The sequence below is a fragment of the Mya arenaria genome, chromosome 13 (genome assembly GCF_026914265.1).
Source record: "Mya arenaria isolate MELC-2E11 chromosome 13, ASM2691426v1".
NCBI classification, from domain to species: domain Eukaryota; kingdom Metazoa; phylum Mollusca; class Bivalvia; order Myida; family Myidae; genus Mya; species Mya arenaria.
The window spans coordinates 9,772,262-9,794,120 of record NC_069134.1 but is presented as its reverse complement, the minus strand read 5'-3'; the positions used below and the strand labels follow the sequence as shown (position 1 = coordinate 9,794,120).

General features: G+C 38.0%; 1 protein-coding gene across 1 annotated transcript in view; it reads left to right on the top strand.

The window, feature by feature from the left end:
• LOC128214151 (cAMP-specific 3',5'-cyclic phosphodiesterase 4C-like) overlaps positions 1-21,859 on the top strand; it is a 406,322-nt gene that overhangs the window by 18,605 nt on the left and 365,858 nt on the right. The window contains exon 2 of the mRNA XM_052920452.1: positions 3,506-3,845. Within this exon, the coding sequence (XP_052776412.1) occupies positions 3,553-3,845 (293 nt within the window). The 5' untranslated portion in view covers positions 3,506-3,552. The remainder of the gene's footprint in view (positions 1-3,505; positions 3,846-21,859) is intronic.

The window sequence follows — 21,859 nt, the reverse complement described above, 5'->3', positions numbered from 1 at the left end:
GCATGGATGACATTGCCTGTGACCTTTTGACCGACTTACTTTTGAAGCTACAGCAATGAACTTTTAGTCATGTGCAGAGTTTTGAAAACAAATACAGTAAAACTGTGATTCCTCGAGGACGCCGGGGACCGAGCCAAAGCCTCGAGGGAACCAATGTTTCGAATGACCCGAGTTTTAATTTTCCAGTCTGTTATGAAATATCTTGTATCAGTGTATCCGTGTATTTTAAGTTTGAAGTCTTCAAACCGACTGTTTACTAAGACACCAATGCTGTGTTGCGTTGTGGAAATCGCTCATATGTTCAAAGGCTGCCATATACTAAATGTATACTAAATAGGGATAAAACGATGATCGAGTATTGTCGAAAGTCGATTATTTGTGTTCGAGGTTGGGGATAATCGATTTTATTATTCCATAATGGATTATCGCTAATGTACAGGAAAGGGAAGTAACCGTGTTGTGTATGTACTGATTTTCTTTAAAACGGGAAACGGTACGGGGTTATACGGCAATTAGAAATCAGGGGAACTAACTCTCGCAACATTCGTTTCAACATGTCAGCTCCCATGGCTGACACATTTTTTAAAATGCTACATGTAAATACATTTTGTACTATATTTTTGTTCCAAATCATGTAATATCTGTTTTAAAGTGATGAAAATGCTGATAATTATGTAAATAATTCATCAGTTTATGGTTAATCTTTTTAATAAATATAAAACTACTGTCTGGTATATACTTGTAGTGTGGAAAAATCAAGTTTTTATTCTCAATTATTTTAAAATTAAGTTATCTCCTAAAAACATTTTACTAAATTATCAATTGTAACCTGGAATGTATAACAAAACAGCATATAAAACATAACTTATTGTAATATGTTTATTCATTTAAAGACATGTATGTACAAACCAATATAGTTTTTGATATATTTGTAATATATTCACTTGTTCCGTTTCGATTATATAATCGATGATTGATTGAAATGGCTCGTCCGATTATTTTCGATGATTGATTATGACTTTTGTTCGATTTTCAATCCCTAATACTAAATGTAAAATGTAAAAGAAATAACAATAAATGAATAAATAGAAATGTTTATTTTTACAAAAAGCTTCATTAACTTCTCATAATTATCTTCTCAAATGTCCTTATCAACTACTATCCGTCATGTGTAAACAGTGATAAACGTTTTTTCACACCTTATCAAATTGCCTTTCAACTGTCATTGCAATTTTTACAACTTACAAACATTTTAACACCTAGAAATTGTTTGTTTATTTTTTGAACACGCACTCGGGGGGGGGGGGGGGGGGAAGTGTGAAATTTTGACCTCGAGGGAGCCATAAGGTTTTGTGCATGATTTGTGTACTTGGGTCCGACTATTGTGATCGACTCCTCGACTTATTTGCTACAGTAATGAAATTTTGACCATGTGTATAGTTTTTTAAACAGGATGACCTTGACTGTGATCTGTTGACCTACTTTTTATTTTTCAAGCTGCAGTAATGAAATTTAGACCATGTGTACAGTTTTGAAAACAAATATGAATGTTATCCTCCGATGACCTTGACTGGGACCTTTTTTTAAAGCTGCAGCAAACATGTTGACCATGTGTACAGTTTTGAAAACAAATATCAATGCTGTGCCTGGATGACCTTAATTGTAACGTTTTGACCTACCTTCTTATTTTTAAAGTATCTGTAATGAAATTTCGAGTCTGTGTACCGTTTTGAAAACAAATATCAATATTGACATTGTCAGTTGATTTGTTTTACCTACTTTCTTATTTTTGAAGCTACAGTTTTGAAATTTGGACCATATGTACACCCTTGAGAACAAATATCAAGCTTTATTGATTACAAAGGTCAAACATTTCTACTCAAGTGAGCAGTTTAGGGCCATCATGGCCGTCTTGTTTTGTAAAGGGTAGTGTACACCTTTGGTTTCTTTTAAGTGTTATGGTGATTTTTAATGTCTATTGGCACATTGAAGTGTAAACATACTTGTATTTTTAATACACAATAGGCTTGATCCTAAGTATCATCTATTAAGAACACTGGACAGGGCTTACATTCCTTTGCATAATACAAATCACAATGATCTTGCTAGGAGTTGAAATGATTTTACACTGGTTTAGCAGTCATCTTTGATATAGTAAAAACAGTTTTCCCCCAAAACGGTTGTTAATAAATCATAGTAACGGTACGCCCTTATAGCAATTTGGTTTTGTACAATTTCAAACAGATGTTTATTTTTATCACCATTCGCGCATTTAAATGCATATTTACGCCACTTACGACCCTTATCTGTAGCTCTGAAGAAAAAAATCTCTGGTAGACCTTAGTCCTGTGGCTGGCTTCAGAATTACTTAATGCACCATTGTAAAAAAGCTTACAATTATTTTGCTTCATGCATGCATTGGCATATGGTGAAGGTACATTAGATTTCTATGGAGGTAAGATAGTGTACTGTTGAGAAAGAAGCTTCTGTCTAATGGACGTAAAAATGCCAGTTTGTGCAGGTTGTTAGAAAGATCTCCATGCTTGAGATTATCAAACATATCTTAAACTTATATATATAATTCGTCAGCTTTACCCATCATCCACTGTCTGTCATCTGGCTGTCCTTCAATAGTTTGTTTGTCCAATCGGTCCATTGGTCAAATATGAAAAAAACTTTACAAGAAATGATCATTGGCTGCTGTGATGTCCTGTACTAAAAACTTTTGTTCATGTTATTTACTCGATCCATGCTAAAGTAATTGAGCAATAAATGTTTTGAAACTTGAAGTTGACATGGTTACACAGTTTGCATGTTACATTCAAAATTGAGTGATATTTTTTTTAATGCTTAAAGTTAACATGATTTACACGGTTTGAAAGGTACATTCATGCTTGAAGTTAACATGATTTACACAGTTTGCAAGGTACTTTCATGCTTGAAGTTAACATGATTTACATGATTGGAAAGGTACATTCATGCTTGAAATTGACATGATTTACACAGTTTGCAAGGTACATTCATGCTTGAAGTTGACATGATTTACACAGTTTGCAAGGTACATTCATGCTTGAAGTTAACATGATTTACATGATTGGAAAGGTACATTCATGCTTGAAATTGACATGATTTACACAGTTTGCAAGGTACATTCATGCTTGAAGTTGACATGATTTACACTGTTTGCAAGGTACATTCATGCTTGAAGTTGACATGATTTACACTGTTTGCAAGGTACATACATGATTGGAGTTGACATGATTTACACGGTTTGCAAGGTACATTCATGCTTGAAGTTGACATGATTTACACAGTTTGCAAGGTACATTCAATAATCATTATATCTTAGAAAATAAGATTAAACTAGAAGCTTTCAGTAGGGCATTTTCTCATGCAATTTTTTGGGGAAAAAAACACAGGAAATAAGCCCATATATGCTAATTAAGTTTGTAAAAATTGCATTGTTGGATTTCACAGCGTAGACAACATCTTCTTGTTATTTCAGGCCATTGAGCTAGAAGTGTAGAACAGAGATATAGGTGTAGATTCGCTATGCCGGTCAACATGAAGTTGTTTCGAGCCAATAAGTCACTGGACCGCACCATGTCCATTGATAGCCCTTACAGTGACTGTCCCATGGTCGGCCAGATGTCCCTGGACAGTGAATGTAACCAGCACCTGTGGGCGTTCAGTCGCCAGTCAAGCTCCCCTATGCCTTTGGAAGAAGCTAAAAGCCTAGAACCTGAGGCAAAGCCCGTGGGCATGCAATATGAGCCCCTCAAGTACCGCCGATACCTGATCCTGGCCCGGGTCACACGCAGGTCATGGCCATCCAGCAAGAGCTGGTAAGTGAGATGTTATATTGCTTGTTATATGTGATATTGTTGAAGGGGGATTTATCAACACATACAATATTACTGAAACAAATACTATGTATGTCCCTGAAGAGCTAAATGTAAACTTTGAGGGGTTCAGAGTACACCTGATGTTTGGAAATAGCAGTCTTACATCTGTACTCTCCAAGTAAACAAAATTCCTGAAATAATCTTACAATATCGTAACTGGGAAACATTGAAGACCATCTCTACAATAGTATTTGTGTTTCAGTTTCAGTTTAATAATCAAGTCTAAAATGATTGAATTTCAGATTTGACTGAGATAAAAGACAATTTGATATATGATTTATAAAGAATTTAATTTGATGGTGTGGAAGATAGAAAATAATAACACTTAAAGCTCACTTTAATCTCAGAGCTTGAAACAATCCGAGAATTAGTGATCATTTCATTTGCTGACAATAGAAAATAAGAGTTCTCGTTAATGTTGCAATTGAGAACAGATCATTACTCTAGAATATCATGTCGGGTTTAATTAGAGATATCTGTCATTTCTTCTTTATTGCCATAAATACTGCGGTTTTCTAGTGTATGAAAAATAACTCTTGATTTATCTTAAGTAAGTACATGATTGAGTTTGATCCCTTAGATACACTGTGAACATGGAAAATGGACACATAAGGCATACAGAATGCTTACATGCTTTGTTTATTACTGACAGGAAAAAGGCATAAATATGAAAAAATATGTATTAAATGTACTTTAAGTTTGGTTTTGAATTATTGCTTTTAATTAATTTCATTTTAAAGTTCTGCAATCAATGAATCAAGTCCCTCACAATCTTGTGATAGTCACAAACCTTTAAGACATGCCATGCATGTGAACATCAGCATTCTCAACATTCCCACAACAAAAGTCGGTTCGGTATCAGTAGCGGAGATGTCCCCTTCTTGCAGCCAGTCCTGCTCCTACTTTGGATGTCATAGATCTGATGAGAGTATTCACACCATTTATTACATTAACACTATTCTTCAGTTAACATAAGCGTTGCCAGTATGTTGTGCAACAATTTAATTTCCCATAAATATTTTAATTTCTGGGGTAGAAAAATATGGTCTAAAAGGTGACCAGTCATGGACGTGTTTGATGTTTGTGTTAAGGTAATAAGGACATTTTCTGGCCACATGAGGTCTGATGTTATCATGTTAAATAGTTAGATCTTTCTGTGCAGTAATAAGGATTATGTGAGGCCAGACAACTTTGTCATGGTACTTCAATGCATTTAAGTTGCCATCAATGACCACCAAAGGGGTCTTGAAATAATGAGTAATACGGACTCGGACCATAACTGAGCCTCTGCTCATGCACGAAAACGTCAACATAGAGTTGGCCCTTTCTTTTATAGACTCGCTGGTGCCCATCCGCCTAAAACAAAGAGAAACTCCACTCATCTCAAAACAAGATGCTTTATTACATTTGTCTTTGCAAACTAACATGTCAATGCTGTTCAAGCAAATGTATCAGTGGAGGCCAAACAAATAAACCCTGTCCTTAGGCAGTTGATTTCTCATAGTATTTTAGAAAGGCTGATGGTTGTGTGTCCAATGCGTCAACATAGATGTCTCCTCCGCCATCCTAAATCTGTTATGTAGGTCAGCAAGGTTAATCTGTCTGTCTAGTCTAACCATCATAACATGTGGACATCCACTACCAGGATGGTCTTATGTGGACCCAGTGGCATGGAAACGATTCCAAAGGTGACTTACGGTCATCTGATGGATGTTGAACATACATTCCACCAGTATTTGACGGACGCCCTGCAGAAGCAACTCCAGCGTGCATATATGCATTGGCAATGTAATTATATGGAATGAAATTGTACTCATAGTGTGTACATGTTAGGTGATTGCTAAGAGTCAACTGGACAATAAACAACCCAAATTGCATGTGTATAAGGTACCATTGAAGTAAAGTTTCATGACAAACCGCATTTCTAAAGTGTTTTCACTCGGCAACTTGTACATGTGTTTTCAGATTACATTTGGTCCTGATGATTTGAAGCTAGAAAGAATGAATATATGTTTATCTTTTTCATGTCTATATAAAATGCATACCTAAAGAAGACATTTACCGGTAATTAGCTGGTGACACTTTGCAAACATAATGCTTTTATCATGAAACATGTGATGGTTTTGTTACTGCTTATGGTTGTTCATTTGAAGATTTATACTAATGTCTTTTGTCCATTGCATCTCGCCAAGCCAGAAAGAAGGCAAATGGGGTTTTAATATAAGTATCGCTGTCAAAACCTTAATGTTACTAACGCTTTTAGATCCCAATTACTGGTCAGTAACTGATAGTGTTGGGAGAAACTGTTCTAACTAATACATCAACAGTGAAAGGCAAAGACAAGAATATTTGGTTGTATGATGAAGCAAATTCCCACTTCGATATTAATTTTGTTTCATGTACAAAATATGATTCAGATTTGACACACAGAGTGAATTTTACTGACTTCAGCAATGGAATATTGTAAGTTGTGCATCAACATGATTGTTGGTTTCAAGCAGCATGATTGTTGGTTTTCCGACTCATGATTGTTGGTTTCAAGCATGGTGGGGTGAAGGGATCAATATGCTGTCCGACATCAATCTGCTTTATCTCAAATTGGCTCTAGCTACGCCTGGTTGGTTTTCATTCTCATGAGTATTGGTTGCCAGACACATGATTGTTGGTTTTAAGACACAAAATTGTTGGTTTTCAGATATTTGATTGCTAGTTTCTGATCCCATGATTGTTGGTTTCCAGTCTCATGCCTATTGGTTTCCAGACACAAGATTGTTGGTTTTACAGACACATGATTGTTGGTTTCCAGACACATGATTGTTGGTTTCCAGTCTCATGGTTGTTGGTTTTCAGACTCATGATTGTTGGTTTCCAGTCTCATGCCTATTGGTTTCCAGACACAAGATTGTTGGTTTTACAGACACATGATTGTTGGTTTTCAGACTCATTATTACTGGTTTCCAGACACAAGATTGTTGGTTTCCAGACTAATGATTGTCCGTTTCCCGTCTCATGATTGTTGGTTTTAGGCTCATAATTGTTGGTTTCCAGACACATGATTATTGGTTTGCAGACTCATGATTGTTGGTTTTCCAGACACATGATTGTTGGTTTCCAGACACATGATTGTTGGTTTCCAGACTTATGATTGTTGGTTTCCAGTCTCATGATTGTTGGTTTCCAGTCTCATGATTGTTGGTTTCCAGTCTCATGATTGTTGGTTTTCAGACTCATGATTATTGGTTTTCAGACTCATGATTGTTGGTTTCCAGACACATGATTGTTGGTTTCCAGTCTCAGGATTGTTGGTTGTGACTTCCATGCATTCTTTTCTTCCCAAGTTTTTTTAATGCCCTCAAGTTTTTTTATCTGTGAACACCATAAATGCTACTGGAAGTTAACTAGATTTCTCTATTTTGCCATGCTTAATAGAGAAAGACTGTTTCCATTTCTGGTAATGATCATCTAATAAACTGGAAGGTCTGCTCTGGGCAATCCTAATGAACTCTCTAATGTTTCCTGAAAAGTGGTGTCTTAAGATACTTCAAGAAGGTTTTAGAGGGGTAATTTTGAAAATGATGTTATTTTCTTTTCTTATCCCCGTGTTTACAGGTGTTGTAGTGCAAATATTGATAATAGTTTTGGGGAGGGGGTGGGGGGGTTAATATTGGTGTCTAAATCCCCCATACTTAGCTTTTTTTTAAATACCAAAAGTACTGTAGGGCATGTTCCACTGGCATTGTGACCAACTCCCATTTATGTATGTTACACTCCTAAATTAAGGAGGAACCAGAAACGGGTGGGCTGTGGTAGATCTATGTCAAATTTTGGTAACTGAGAGCAGAGAACAAAGTTTGACCCACAAGGAAAGAGATAATGTTGAAATTTGAAGAATTTGAGACTTGTGAATCTTAGAATCGAGATCCAACAGAAAATACTAGAACTAGACTCTTTACATCTGTGCTGGATGAGAGATGATCATATGAACCAGACAAGGGGTTTGTCCAATAGGGAACTTGAGTTTTGTCCAATAGGGACAGCTAATCTAGTTTCGCTCTTGCGCACAGTGGTCAGAAATTGGCTCAGTGTGAGCATTATTTGATAAGCACATAGAGAGCTGAATTTTCTACCTTCTGTACCCTGTGTGTAGGAGTGGTTTAGGGATATAGAGCTTCCATGCTTTTAAGCATTTGGGCTTGTCCAATAATCAGTTCAGGATCGACCTTTACCATAGCCACATTCAATGCCCCTTCCGGTATTAACTAATTTATAACTTCAGTGTACGTTAGACTGGCTTTTTGATAGGGATCCTTATTCTGCCATAATTCGATGTTGTCGGGTACTCCATTCAAGAGATCTTGTTGACAAATGTCTACAGGTAAACACCCCATAACAAGAAACATTTTTCTTTGAAGTGTTTAAATAGCATTCTCGAAAAGTCCATTGTTTGAACAAGCAGAAACAGTGACATGTCTAAAGTTAAGAACAACTTTGACATTTCAATGGGGTATTAGGACAACAAACGCTGAACACTGTGGTGACATTAAAGGGATAAACTTTGAAATTTCAATATGCCATTGTTTTCAACACACACTAGACACAAGACTTCTAAGGAGATTAATGTTGACATTTCAATAGGATGTTGTTTATATTTGAAAAGGTTTGATGACATCATCATTCTTGACCCCAGAGTTATTCAAATTTTCCAGCCTTTGGCTTAATAAAATTCCTGCCAAAAAGTAGTGTTTTTTTTTAATTTTCCCGCCAAATCATGATGTCATCAAAAATGGCCACTGCACATGCGCCGAACTTGGTGCCTATGAGGAGCCTATACTACTATAAAAGCCTAATAAAAATATGTTTTTGGACAAGATGTAACCTTAATCACACAATTGTTTTGTTTTTTTGCCTTACAGATAGCATTTTACTTGAAGTGTATTTTATGCTCTTTTGTTATTTTGTATTGTACCCCAGGTTTGATATAATAAATTGCATTTGCAATTGTTAAATTGTACTAGCCCAATTAATAACATAAACATATTTTACGTGCACGATAGGCTTGATCCATTGAACTAAGAAGAAATTAATAATTAACACCATACATTGCTTACTTCCCTTTTACTTTTCCTTTTATAAAACACTATGCTTGTCAATTACTTGGAGATGAATTGATTCCTTTTTTGGTTTGGCAGCGAGATTTGATTTGGTCGAAATGGTTGATCTTGAAACTGTCATAAATTGATCATAATATCCTTTTTGTTCTTACCAATTTGAGCAGATACTTTATTTCATATCTTCATTTGCGCATAATAAAGCCTTCTTACACCCATTGGTAGCCCTGATTTCTGTAAAAAAACAACGTATTTAACCTCTTTACATGGGCGTTATATCTGTTAAGACCAGTTCATGTTAACGTGAATTTTTTGGACAACAATTGGAGATAAGTAAAAATAAAGATGCAAAGAGATAACTATCATAATTATGTATCAGAAACGTAATAAAAAAATGAAAACTACAGGGACAAGCCCAGATCCCTGAATTAAAGGATCCTTTTTAGGACTTTTAACTAGATGTTGTTCATGTTTTGAAAGACACTAATTAAAATATTGTCATTGCCTTGGTGTCATTGTCATCCCAGGCGGTGGCATCGGCGTCACTGTGCAAGTACTTTAACCTAGGCCATACATTTAAGATATTTAGAGATATTTAGATCAGACTTAGTACTCAAAATTGTTGCCAAGGACAATACACACAAGGAAAGCTCTGACTTTAAAGATGGTTGAGTTGTGCCCCTTGTTTGACTGAAAAAATACTGACAAGCTTGGCCTTTGCTCTGTGGTGCTCTTGTTCTACAATTGCATATATTAGTACATGGTTGATAATAATGGCATATATAATGGCTCAAAAGTAACAATATGAGGGCAGTGATTTATCAAGTATACGCTGTATATTATAGTGATTACTGTATTTCTACAAATGTAGCTATAAAACTTTTGAAAAACAACAACAACATCAAAATATGTTGTAGCTATTATAACTTTTTGGCGCCTAAAATACAGATACAGCTATATATTTACAGCAAACATGATATTAATAGCTAAATCTGGAAATAGCAGCTATACATGTAGCTATAAATAGTCTACAGCTGTATAGATGTATTTTCAAAAGATACAACAGCTATAAATAAAATACTGATGCAGCTGAAGATAATCCCAGCTGTACAAATATTCTAAGAATTGCTGTTGATATTAGTTCATTGTAAAGCAACTTATTATCAATAGAATTAGTGCTGAGCAACCAGTTCTGAAATTTCTTAGAATACAATGAATGGTCAAATGCTTCTTTACATCATGAGATTGTTAAATGATCTGGTTTGACAGTACTTGATGCATCAGACAAAGGTGAGTTTGCCAAGTTTTCTTGTTCAACATTTTGATTGGCATCTGTGTTTTTCTGATATAATCCTATTCTTAGAAAACATTCATAATTGTTAACCAACGTTTACCAAAAGCTTCTTAGTAAATGAACCATTGTAATTTTTGGCATACAGAAGTTCAAAGCCTAATTTATAAACCAGAGGAGGGCATGAAAAAACACCTGGGAAAACCATTTCAATTCTGTAAAGACTAAATATAGAATAACAAACTATTAATGTTATATTTTTCAGGGAAAGTGTGTCTGTTTTTTGAAGATTGTTTTCCCAGAAATAGTTTGTGTTGAATTTTCTTTGTGGATTATCAGACCAATGATAATCAAACACAAGGAGAAAGCAAATATATAGTCTTACTACCCTGAATTTATCAGGAATCAAATAAAGCCTTCCGAACCTGGATGCAACATAAAAAAAACACTTCCCTCCTTGAATGTAACAGAAAACAAACACCTCCCACCCTGAATGTATAAGAACAGAGACACTTCCCTCCCTGAATGTAACAGGAAACAAACACTTCCTGCCCTGCATGAAACAGAAAACAAACACTTCCTACCCTGAATATTACAGAAAACAAATACTTCCCACCCTGAATGTAACAGAAAACAAACATTTCCCACCCTGAATGTTACTGAAAACACACACTTCCCTCCCTGAATGTAACAGATAAAAAACACTTCCCTCCCTTAATGTTACAGGAAACAAACACTTCCCACCCTGAATGTGACATGAAACAAACACTTCCCACCCTGAATGTTACAGGAAACAAACACTTCTCACCCTAAATGTAACAGGAAGAAACACTTCATACCCTGAATATAACAGAAAACATACATTTTCCACCCTGAATGTAACAGAAAACACACACTTCCCTCCCTGAATGTAACAGTTAACAAACACTTCCCTCCCTGAATGTAACAGGAAACAATCACTTCCCTCCCTGAATATAACAGAAAACAAACACTTTCCACCCTGAATGTATAAGAACACAGACATTTCCCTCCCTGATTTAACAGAAAACAAACACTTCCCACCCTGAATATAACAGAAAACATACATTTCCCAACCTGAATGTTACTGAAAACACACACTTCCCTCCCTGAATGTAACAGATAACAAACACTTCCATCCCTGAATGTAACAGGAAACAAAAACTTCCTGCCCTGAATGAAACAGAAAACCAACACTTCCCACCCAGATTGTTACAGAAAAGAAACACTTCCCAACCTGAATGTTACTGAAAACACACACTTCCCACCCTGAATGTAACAGGAAAGAAACACTTCATACCCTGAATTTGCAGAAAACAAACACTTCCCTCCCTGAATATAACAGAAAACAATCACTTCCCTCCCTGGACATAACAGAAAACAAACACTTCCCACCCTGAATGTAACAGGAAAGAAACACTTCATACCCTGAGAGTGCAGAAAACAATCACTTCCCTCCCTGAATATAACAGAAAACAAACACTTTCGGTTCTTAATGAATGTAACAGAAAACAAACACTTCCTTCCCTGGATATAACAGAAAACATAGAATGGTATTTTATTTCATGCAAACTTGACTTATATTTTCTTTGTTTTAATTTTGGCTACTTGGCTTGCCCCTGATTTTTCTATTGTGTTTTTATGAATAAGGACGTTTTAAGAATTCATTTACTTCCATTCAGAATTATTGTGCATAGGGTTTTGATTATTTTCCAGTGCATGGAGGTTTTGTTCATACCACTTTACCTTGGAATAAATTTACCCCAGAATGGATGATAAGGACATTGACATCAACTTTAGCATTAGTTCTTTGATTGATCACTTCTGCTTTTTGTCAAATTTAAATCTCATTTTGAAGCTCTGAAATAAGTAGAGGTAGAAATGGGAGTCAGAAGTGGACATCTGTTTAAAAGCTCCAACTGAACAGTTGATCGCAGATTTAGTTCATTTGTTGATAGGATTCGCAGGATGAAGCAATTATTGTGTTAATATTTATATAATTTATAATCGGAAGAGCAATTTTGCACTTCGAAATTTCAGGTTTAACGATGGTTGCAAAATGAAAAAATACGTATGATTGATGATTCAACATTTCTTTGATTATCACTTCAAATTCAGGGTGAATGCTTCTACAATATCTTACTTTTTTGTGGGATATTTTATTATCAATTAAGGATACCATTTGGTTTAGGTTGTCCTGGCCTACCTTTATGGCAGTGTCATGGTTTGTCCTGGCCTACATGTATGGCATCATCATGGTATGTCCTGGCCTACCTGTATGGCCGTGTCATGGTATGTCCTGGTCTGCCTTTATGGCATTGTCATGGTGTGTCCTGGCCTACCTTTATGGCATTGTCATGGTGTGTCCTGGCCTGCCTGTGTGGCAGTGTCATGGTATGTCCTGGCCTACCTGTATGGCAGAGTCATGGTATGTCCTGGTATGCCTGTATGGCAGTGTCATGGTATGTCCTGGTCTACCTGTATGGCTGTGTCATGGTATGTCCTGGTCTGCCTGTATGGCAGAGTCATGGTATGTCCTGGATTACCTGTATGGCAGTGTCATGGTATGTCCTGGCCTCCCTGTATGGCAGTGTCATGGTATGTCCTGGTCTACCTGTATGGCATCATCATGGTATGTCCTGGTCTGCCTGTATGGCAGTGTCATGGTATGTCTGAGCCTGCCTGTATGGCAGTGTCATGGTATGTCCTGGCCTCCCTGTATGACAGTGTCATGGTATGTCCTGGCCTACCTGTATGGCAGTGTCATGGTATGTCTTGGCCTACCTGTATGGCAGTGTCATAGTATGTCCTGACCTACCTGTATGGCAGTGTCATGGTATGTCCTGGTCTACCTGTATGGCTGTGTCATGGTATGTCCTGGTCTGCCTGTATGGCAAAGTCATGGTATGTCCTGGCCTACCTGTATGGCAGTGTCATGGTATGTCCTGGACTCCCTGTATGGTAGTGTCATGGTATGTCCTGGTCTGCCTGTATGGCATCATCATGGTATGTCCTGGTCTGCCTGTATGGCAGTGTCATGGTATGTCTGAGCCTGCCTGTATGGCAGTGTCATGGTATTTCCTGGCCTACCTGTATGACAGTGTCATGGTATGTCCTGGCCTACCTGTATGACAGTGTCATAGTATGTCCTGGCCTACATGTATGGCAGTGTCATGGTATGTCCTGGTCTCCCTGTAAGGCAGTGTCATGGTATGTCCTGGCCTACCTGTATGGCAGTGTCATGGTATGTCCTTGCCTACCTGTATGACAGTGTCATGGTATGTCCTGATCTCCCTGTATGGCAGTGTCATGGTATGTCCTGGCCTACCTGTATGACAGTGTCATGGTATGTCCTGGTCCACCTGTATGGCAGTGTCATGGTATGTCCTGGCCTACCTGTATGGCAGTGTCATGGTACGTCCTGGTCTACCTGTATGGCAGTGTCATTTTATGTCGTGGCCTCCCTGTATGGGAGTGTCATGGTATGTCCTGGCCTACCTGTATAGAGTGTCATGTTATGTCCTAGTCTCCCTGTATGAAAGTTTCATGGTATGTCCGATCCTACCTGTATGCCAGTGTCATGGAATGTTTGATCCTACCTGTATGACAGTGTCATGGTATGTCCTGGTCTCCCTGTATGGCAGTGTCATGGTATGTCATGGCCTACCTGTATGAAAGTTTCATGGTATGTCCGATCCTACCTGTATGCCAGTGTCATGGTATGTTTGATCCTATCTGTATGACAGTGTCATGGTATGTCCTGGTCTCCCTGTATGGCAGTGTCATGGTATGTCCTGGTCTACCTGTATGGCAGTGTCATGGTATTTTGTGGCCAACTTGTATGACAAAGTCATGGTATGTCCTGGTCTACCTGTATGACAGTGTCATGGTATGTCCTGGCCTACCTGTATGGCAGTGTCATGGTATGTCCTGTTCTACCTGTATGGCAGTGTCATTTTATGTCGTGGACTCCCTGTATGGCAGTGTCATGGTATGTCCTGGTCTACCTGTATAGAGTGTCATGTTATGTCCTGGTCTCCCTGTATGAAAGTGTCATACAATATCCGATCCTACCTGTATGACAGTGTCATAGTATGTTTGATCCTACCTGTATGACAGTGTCATGGTATGTCCTGGTCTGCCTGTATGGTAGTGTCATGGTATGTCCTGGTCTGCCTGTATGGCAGTGTCATGGTATGTCATGGCATACCTGTATGACAGTGTCATGGTATGTCCTGGCTGACCTGTATGGCAGTGTCATGGTATTTTGTGGCCTAACTGTATGGCAATGTCATGGTATGTCCTGGTTTCCCTGTATGGCAGTGTCATGGTATTTCGTGGCCAACTTGTATGACAGTGTCATGGTATGTCCTGGTCTCCCTGTATGGCAGTGTCATGGTATGTCCTGACCTACATGTATGGCATCATCATGGTATGTCCTGGCCTACCTGTATGGCGGTGTCATGGTATGTCCTGGTCTGCCTTTATGGCATTGTCATGGTGTGTCCTGGCCTACCTTTATGGCATTGTCATGGTATGTCCTGGCCTGCCTGTGTGGCAGTGTCATGGTATGTCCTGGCCTACCTGTATGGCAGAGTCATGGTATGTGCTGGTATGCCTGTATGGCAGTGTCATGGTATGTCCTGGTCTATCTGTATGGCTGTGTCATGGTATGTCCTGGTCTGCCTGTATGGCAAAGTCATGGTATGTCCTGGCCTACCTGTATGGCAGTGTCATGGTATGTCCTGGCCTCCCTGTATGGTAGTGTCATGGTATGTCCAGGTCTGCCTGTATGGCAGTGTCATGGTATGTCTGAGCCTGCCTGTATGGCAGTGTCATGGTATTTCCTGGCCTGCCTGTATGACACTGTCTTGGTATGTCCTGGTCTACCCGTATGACAGTGTCATGGTATGTCCTGGCCTACTTGTATGACAGTGTCATAGTATGTCCTGGCCTACCTGTATGGCAGTGTCATGGTATGTCCTGGTCTCCCTGTAAGGCAGTGTCATGGTATGTCCAGGCCTACCTGTATGGCAGTGTCATGGTATGTCCTTGCCTACCTGTATGACAGTGTCATGGTATGTCCTGATCTCCCTGTATGGCAGTGTCATGGTATGTCCTGGCCTACCTGTATGACAGTGTCATGGTATGTCCTGGTCTACATGTATGGCAGTGTCATGGTATGTCCTGGCCTACCTGTATGGCAGTGTCATTTTATGTCGTGGCCTCCCTGTATGGGAGTGTCATGGTATGTCCTGGCCTACCTGTATAGAGTGTCATGTTATGTCCTGGTCTCCCTGTATGAAAGTTTCATGGTATGTCCGATCCTACCTGTATGCCAGTGTCATGGTATGTTTGATCCTACCTGTATGACAGTGTCATGGTATGTCCTGGTCTCCCTGTATGGCAGTGTCATGGTATGTCATGGCCTACCTGTATGGCAGTGTCATGGTATGTCCTGGCTGACCTGTATTGCAGTTTTATCGTATTTCGTGGCCTACCTGTATGACAGTGTCATGGTATGTCCTGGTCTCCCTGTATGGCAGTGTCATGGTATGTCCTGGTCTACCTGTATGGCAGTGTCATGGTATTTTGTGGCCAACTTGTATGACAGTGTCATGGTATGTCCTGGTCTACCTGTATGGCACAGTCATGGTATGTCCTGGTCTACCTGTATTGTCATGGTATGTCCTGGCCTACCTGTATGGCAGTGTCATGGTATGTCCTGGCTGACCTGTATAGCAGTGTCATGGTATTTCGTGGCCTACCTGTATGACAGTGTCATGGTATGTCCTGGCCTACCTGTATGGCAGTGTCATGTTATGTCCTGGTTTCCCTGTATGGCAGTGTCATGGTATTTCGTGGCCTACCTGTATGACAGTTTCATGGTATGTCCTGGTTTCCCTGTATGGCAGTGTCATGGTATGTACTGGTCTACCTGTATGGGAGTGTCATGGTATGTCGTGGCCTACCTGTATGGCAGTGTCATGGTATGTCGTGGCCTACCTGTATGGCAGTGTCATGTTATGTCCTGGCCTGCCTGTATGGCAGTATCATGGTATGTCCTGGCCTACCTGTATGGCAGTGTCATGGATATCCTGGTCTGCCTGTATGACAGTATCATGGTATGTCCTGTCCTACCTGTATGGCAGTATCATGGTATGTCCTGGCCTACCTGTATGGCAGTGTCATGGTATGTCCTGGCCTACCTGTATGGCAGTGTCACAGTATGTCTTAACTTGCCTGTATGGCATTGTCATGGTATGTCCTGGCCTACCTGTATGACAGTGTCATGGTATGTCCTGGCCTGCCTGTATGGCAGTGTCATGGTATTGCCCAGCCTGCCTGTATGACAGTGTCATGGTATGTCCTGGTCTCCTTGTATGGCAGTGTTATGGTATGTCCTGGCCTACCTGTATAGCAGTTTCATGGTATGTCCTGGTCTACCTGTATGACAGTGTCATGGTATGTCCTGGTCTACCTGTGTGGCAGTGTCATGGTACGTTCTGGTCTACCTGTATGGCAGTGTCATGTTATGTCCTGGTCTCCTTGTATGGCAGTGTCATGGTGTGTCCTGGCCTACCTGTATGGCAGTGTCACGGTATGTCTTAGCTTGCCTGTTCCATGTTCGTGGAAGTACATTTGTTTCCAAAAACATACATTTTTTTCCAAAAACATAATGCAAGAGGGAAAAAAAGAATATTGATCCCTCCGAACATATTGATTAACATAAGTTATGAAATGGCGTTTACTTATTTTTATAAGACTCACACCATTTTTTAATTGTTGGGTAGAAAAGGGGGCTGTTAACATGTATTTGCTCTAACACAATGGTAAACATGGTAATTATAAAAAAAAATCCAGACAGAGTGAAAATTTATAGTTGTAGATCTTTGCAATATGATATGTCCTCAAGAGAAATATATCTATTATTTTCTCTTGATATTGAGAACCATTAGATGTTTTCATCATCACAGTGTTATGTTTGCCTTGTTTGGGTATTTTGGAATGTGGGATTGTCATTGGCTCGTGTCATTATTTATGTTTCATTATTCCCTTGTCAATCATATCACTGTATAGCCATCACAATGTTCCAATGTTGCAATCCAAGCATTTATACCATCTATCAGCAATATAAGGCATTTGTACCATCCTATCTATATTAAGTTATCGAAACCAAACCATTTTCAACCAAGTTTGGTTATGGGTAAAGACTGTAAGCGTACCTAAAGATCATATTCAGTAATGGGTCAAGACTGTAAGCGTACCTAAAGGTCATATTCAGTAATGGGTCAAGACTAAGCGTACCTAAAGGTCATATTCAGTAATGGGTCAAGACTGTAAGCGTACCTAAAGGTCATATTCAGTCATGGGTCAAGACTGTAAGCGTACCTAAAGGTCATATTCAGTCATGGGTCAAGACTGTAAGCGTACCTAAAGGTCATATTCAGTCATGGGTCAAGACTGTAAGCGTACCTAAAGGTCATATTCAGTAATGGGTCAAGACTGTAAGCGTACCTAAAGGTCATATTCAGTAATGGGTCAAGACTGTAAGTGTACCTAAAGATCATATTCAGTAATGGGTCAAGACTGTAAGCGTACCTAATTTCATATTCAGTAATGGGTCAAGACTGTAAGCGTACCTAATTTCATATTCAGTAATGGGTCAAGACTGTAAGCGTACCTATTTTATTATTCAGTAATGGGTCAAGACTTAAGCATAAATAAATATCAAATTCAGTAATGGGTAAAGGCTGTAAGCATACCTAAAGGTCAAATTCAGTAATGGGTAAAGGCTGTAAGCATACCTAAAGGTCAAATTCAGTAATGGATAAAGGCTGTAAGCATACCTAAAGATCATATTCAGTAATGGGTAAAGACTGTAAGCGTACTAAAAGATCATATTCAGTAATGGGTAAAGGTTGTAAGCGTACCTAAAGATCATATTTAGTAATGGGTAAAGGTTGTAAGCGTACCTAAAGATCATATTTAGTAATGGGTAAAGGTTGTAAGCGTACCTAAAGATCATATTTAGTAATGGGTAAAGGTTGTAAGCGTACCTAAAGATCATATTCAGTAATGGGTAAAGACTGTAAGCATACCTAAAGATCATATTCAGTAATGGGTAAAGGTTGTAAGCATACTTAAAGATCATATTTAGTAATGGGTAAAGGCTGTCAGCATACCTAAAGATCATATTCAGTAATGGGTAAAGGTTGTAAGCATACTTAAAGATCATATTTAGTAATGGGTAAAGGCTGTAAGCATACCTAAAGATCATATTCAGTAATGGGTAAAGGTTGTAAGCGTAGCTAAAGATCATATTCAGTAATGGGTAAAGGCTGTAAGCATACCTAAAGGTCAAATTCAGTAATGGATAAAGGCTGTAAGCATACCTAAAGATCATATTCAGTAATGGGTAAAGACTGTAAGCGTACTAAAAGATCATATTCAGTAATGGGTAAAGGTTGTAAGCGTACCTAAAGATCATATTCAGTAATGGGTAAAGGCTGTAAGCATACCTAAAGATCATATTCAGTAATGGGTAAAGGTTGTAAGCATACCTAAAGATCATATTTAGTAATGGGTAAAGGTTGTAAGCGTACCTAAAGATCATATTCAGTAATGGGTAAAGGCTGTAAGCATACCTAAAGATCATATTCAGTAATGGGTAAAGGTTGTAAGCATACCTAAAGATCATATTTAGTAATGGGTAAAGGCTGTAAGCATACCTAAAGATCATATTCAGTAATGGGTAAAGGTTGTAAGCATACCTAAAGGTCAAATTCAGTAATGGGTAAAGGCTGCAAGCAAACCTAAAGATCTTATTCAGTAATGGGTAAAGGCTGTAAGCGTACTAAAAGATCATTTTCAGTAATGGGTAAAGGCTGTCAGAGTATTAGAGATCATTTTCAGTAATGGATAGAGGCTGTAAGCATACCTAAAGATCATATATTTTATTTTTATTTTTTGTGGAAAAGTGCTCCTGCTTTTTATAAATTGAAATTTTGTGTTCCTTTAACTAATTCTTGTTGGATGTTCTTGGCATATCATCAGACAAATGATGATATGTGATCAAGCAGAAGGAGAAAACAGGGAAACATAAATAAAGACATCCCACCTCTAATGTAAGAAAAAACAAACAATGAATGCACTTTTAATATGATTTATATCGGATACTGCTTGATATAGCTACTGGTACATTTGTATTTCAAGGAAACAAGGTTTTCAAGTTTGGAATATTAAACATAAGAGAGATATTTTCTGATATGTCCACTGGTAAAACATTCTGTCATGAAAATGTTATGTTCTTGTGAGTGATAGTGCCAGTCTCCAAGCTCTAAGTAAAGGTTTTGTGAAAAGCATTTTTTTTAAAAGTTCCCAGAACAATATCGCCTTTGTCACCATTTGCAGGATGACATTTCACTTAAATTTAAAAGTTTCACACCAATTTTTTAACATTTGGGTAGAAAAGGGGAACAGTCAACATTTTTTTGCTCTCACAAAATGGCAAACAAGGTAATTATAAAACTGTGAATGCATAAATGCATCTGTTTTCAAAGCTTTAATTGTAGCAGCTTCCTGTGAACCTCTTCACCAAAGAAACACTGACGCCTATGAGAGCTGTTGTTCTGTCCAGAGTTTCTGTTAATGGAATATTCATTCTGGTTCTGTAAATGGAATATTTGTTCCATTCTTTTTCTGATTTTCAAAATTCAAAAATATTTCAGACAATTTTTTTGGCATCGTCCAAATATTGAGTTCATGTTGGATTCGATCTAAAATCGGACCTTAATCTCATATGCATTTATCATTTTGCTTTTAATCTGGACACTATTTAATAAACATGCTAAGCCAAAGATAACTAAAATTGAACCTACATTAATGTGAGGCAAATGATCCAAAGACAAAAACAAATAAAAAATAAATGAAGGCTTGTTTTGTGTCTGGTTTGATAACAAGGGAGCTAAAGCAGGGTGAATAGGTGGGCTATACTACTCGCCCCAGCGTCGGCGTCGGTGTCTGGTTAAAGATTGAGGGCAAGTTGGGATTTTCACTTATAAGTCCAATACCCTACATTCAATTGACTGAATACTTCACACAGTTGTTCAGGGCCATCACATGATGAGGTTAGATAACTCCATATTATTATTTACACAGATTATGGCCCCTGATTGACTATGGAACTTGGGTTAAAGTTTTAGGGCAAGTTGGAATATTTATTAATAACTTCTATATCCTTTGTTCAATTGACTTAATACTTCACACAGTTGTTCAGGACCATCCCACGATGAGGTTACATAACTCCATATTATCCTAAATACAAGTTATGGCCCCTGATTGACTTAGGTTAAAGTTTTAGGGCAGGTTAAAGTTTTAGGGCAAGTTGGGATTTTCACTAAAAACTCCAATACCTTTCATTCAATTGACTTAATACTTCACACAGATGTTCAGAGCCATTACATAATGAGGTTAGATAACTCCATATTATCTTTTATACAAATTATGGCCCCTGATTGACTATGGAACTTAGGTTAAAGTTTTAGGGCAGGTTGGGATATTGTTTAATAACTTCTATACCCTTCATTCAATTGACTTGATACTTCACACAATTGTTCAGGACCATCACCCAATGAGGTTACATAACTCCATATCCTTAATACAAGTTATGGCCCCTGATTGACTAAGGTTAAAGTTTTAGGCAAGTAAAAGTTAAGGGCAAGTTGGGATTTTAATAAAAAAAACTTCTATACCGTTCATTAAATGCACTTAACAAAATTCAAAATTATTTACGACCATCTTGCAACAAGAAACATAACTCCGTTTTAAGCCTAAATACAAGTTATGGCCTTTGAATTTTTTTTTTTTTTTTTTTTTTTTTTTTTTTTTTTTATTTCCTTTGAAAGGCATATTTGTATATTCTTAACCACATTTTCATAATGGGAAATCAAGTTATTTGAATGACCTGCGTCATCGTTTGGGCGGGCTGGTGGGAGGGCAGCATCAAAGTCACCTTAATATGTATCAAATAATTTTAGTTAGGTTTGACATAAAGAGACCAAACTTCGTATTATAACATCGTTATTAGATTCTAAGTCAAAGCGGCGTAGTCGAGCGCGCTGCCTTATGACGGCTCTTGTTTAATCAATGCATAATAAAAGCTCCTCTAGGAGCTTAAGTATTGTTCTTAAATAAGAACTGTAATATTTATAATGTTTTATTTCTCTACAGGTTCCTGACAATCTGGGATTTTCTGGAAAGTATCATGCACTGTATCTGATGTTGTAATTCACTAGGGAAATTTGATCCCTCTTTAAATACCTTAAAAAGCTTTTTTTGCTCTCTTTAATTGCTTCCAAATCAAGTTCTGTCTTACAAACTGATGCAAATTCAGACAAAAGTCTCAGTATCAAATGTGGATTGTTTTCTTCAAAACCTCCTCAGTCTTATATTACCAGCAACACTGAATGCATTGATTTGTTAACAGCTTCAAACAAATACTGTGATATTAGAGAGAGCTTCTGACTTTAAATGTA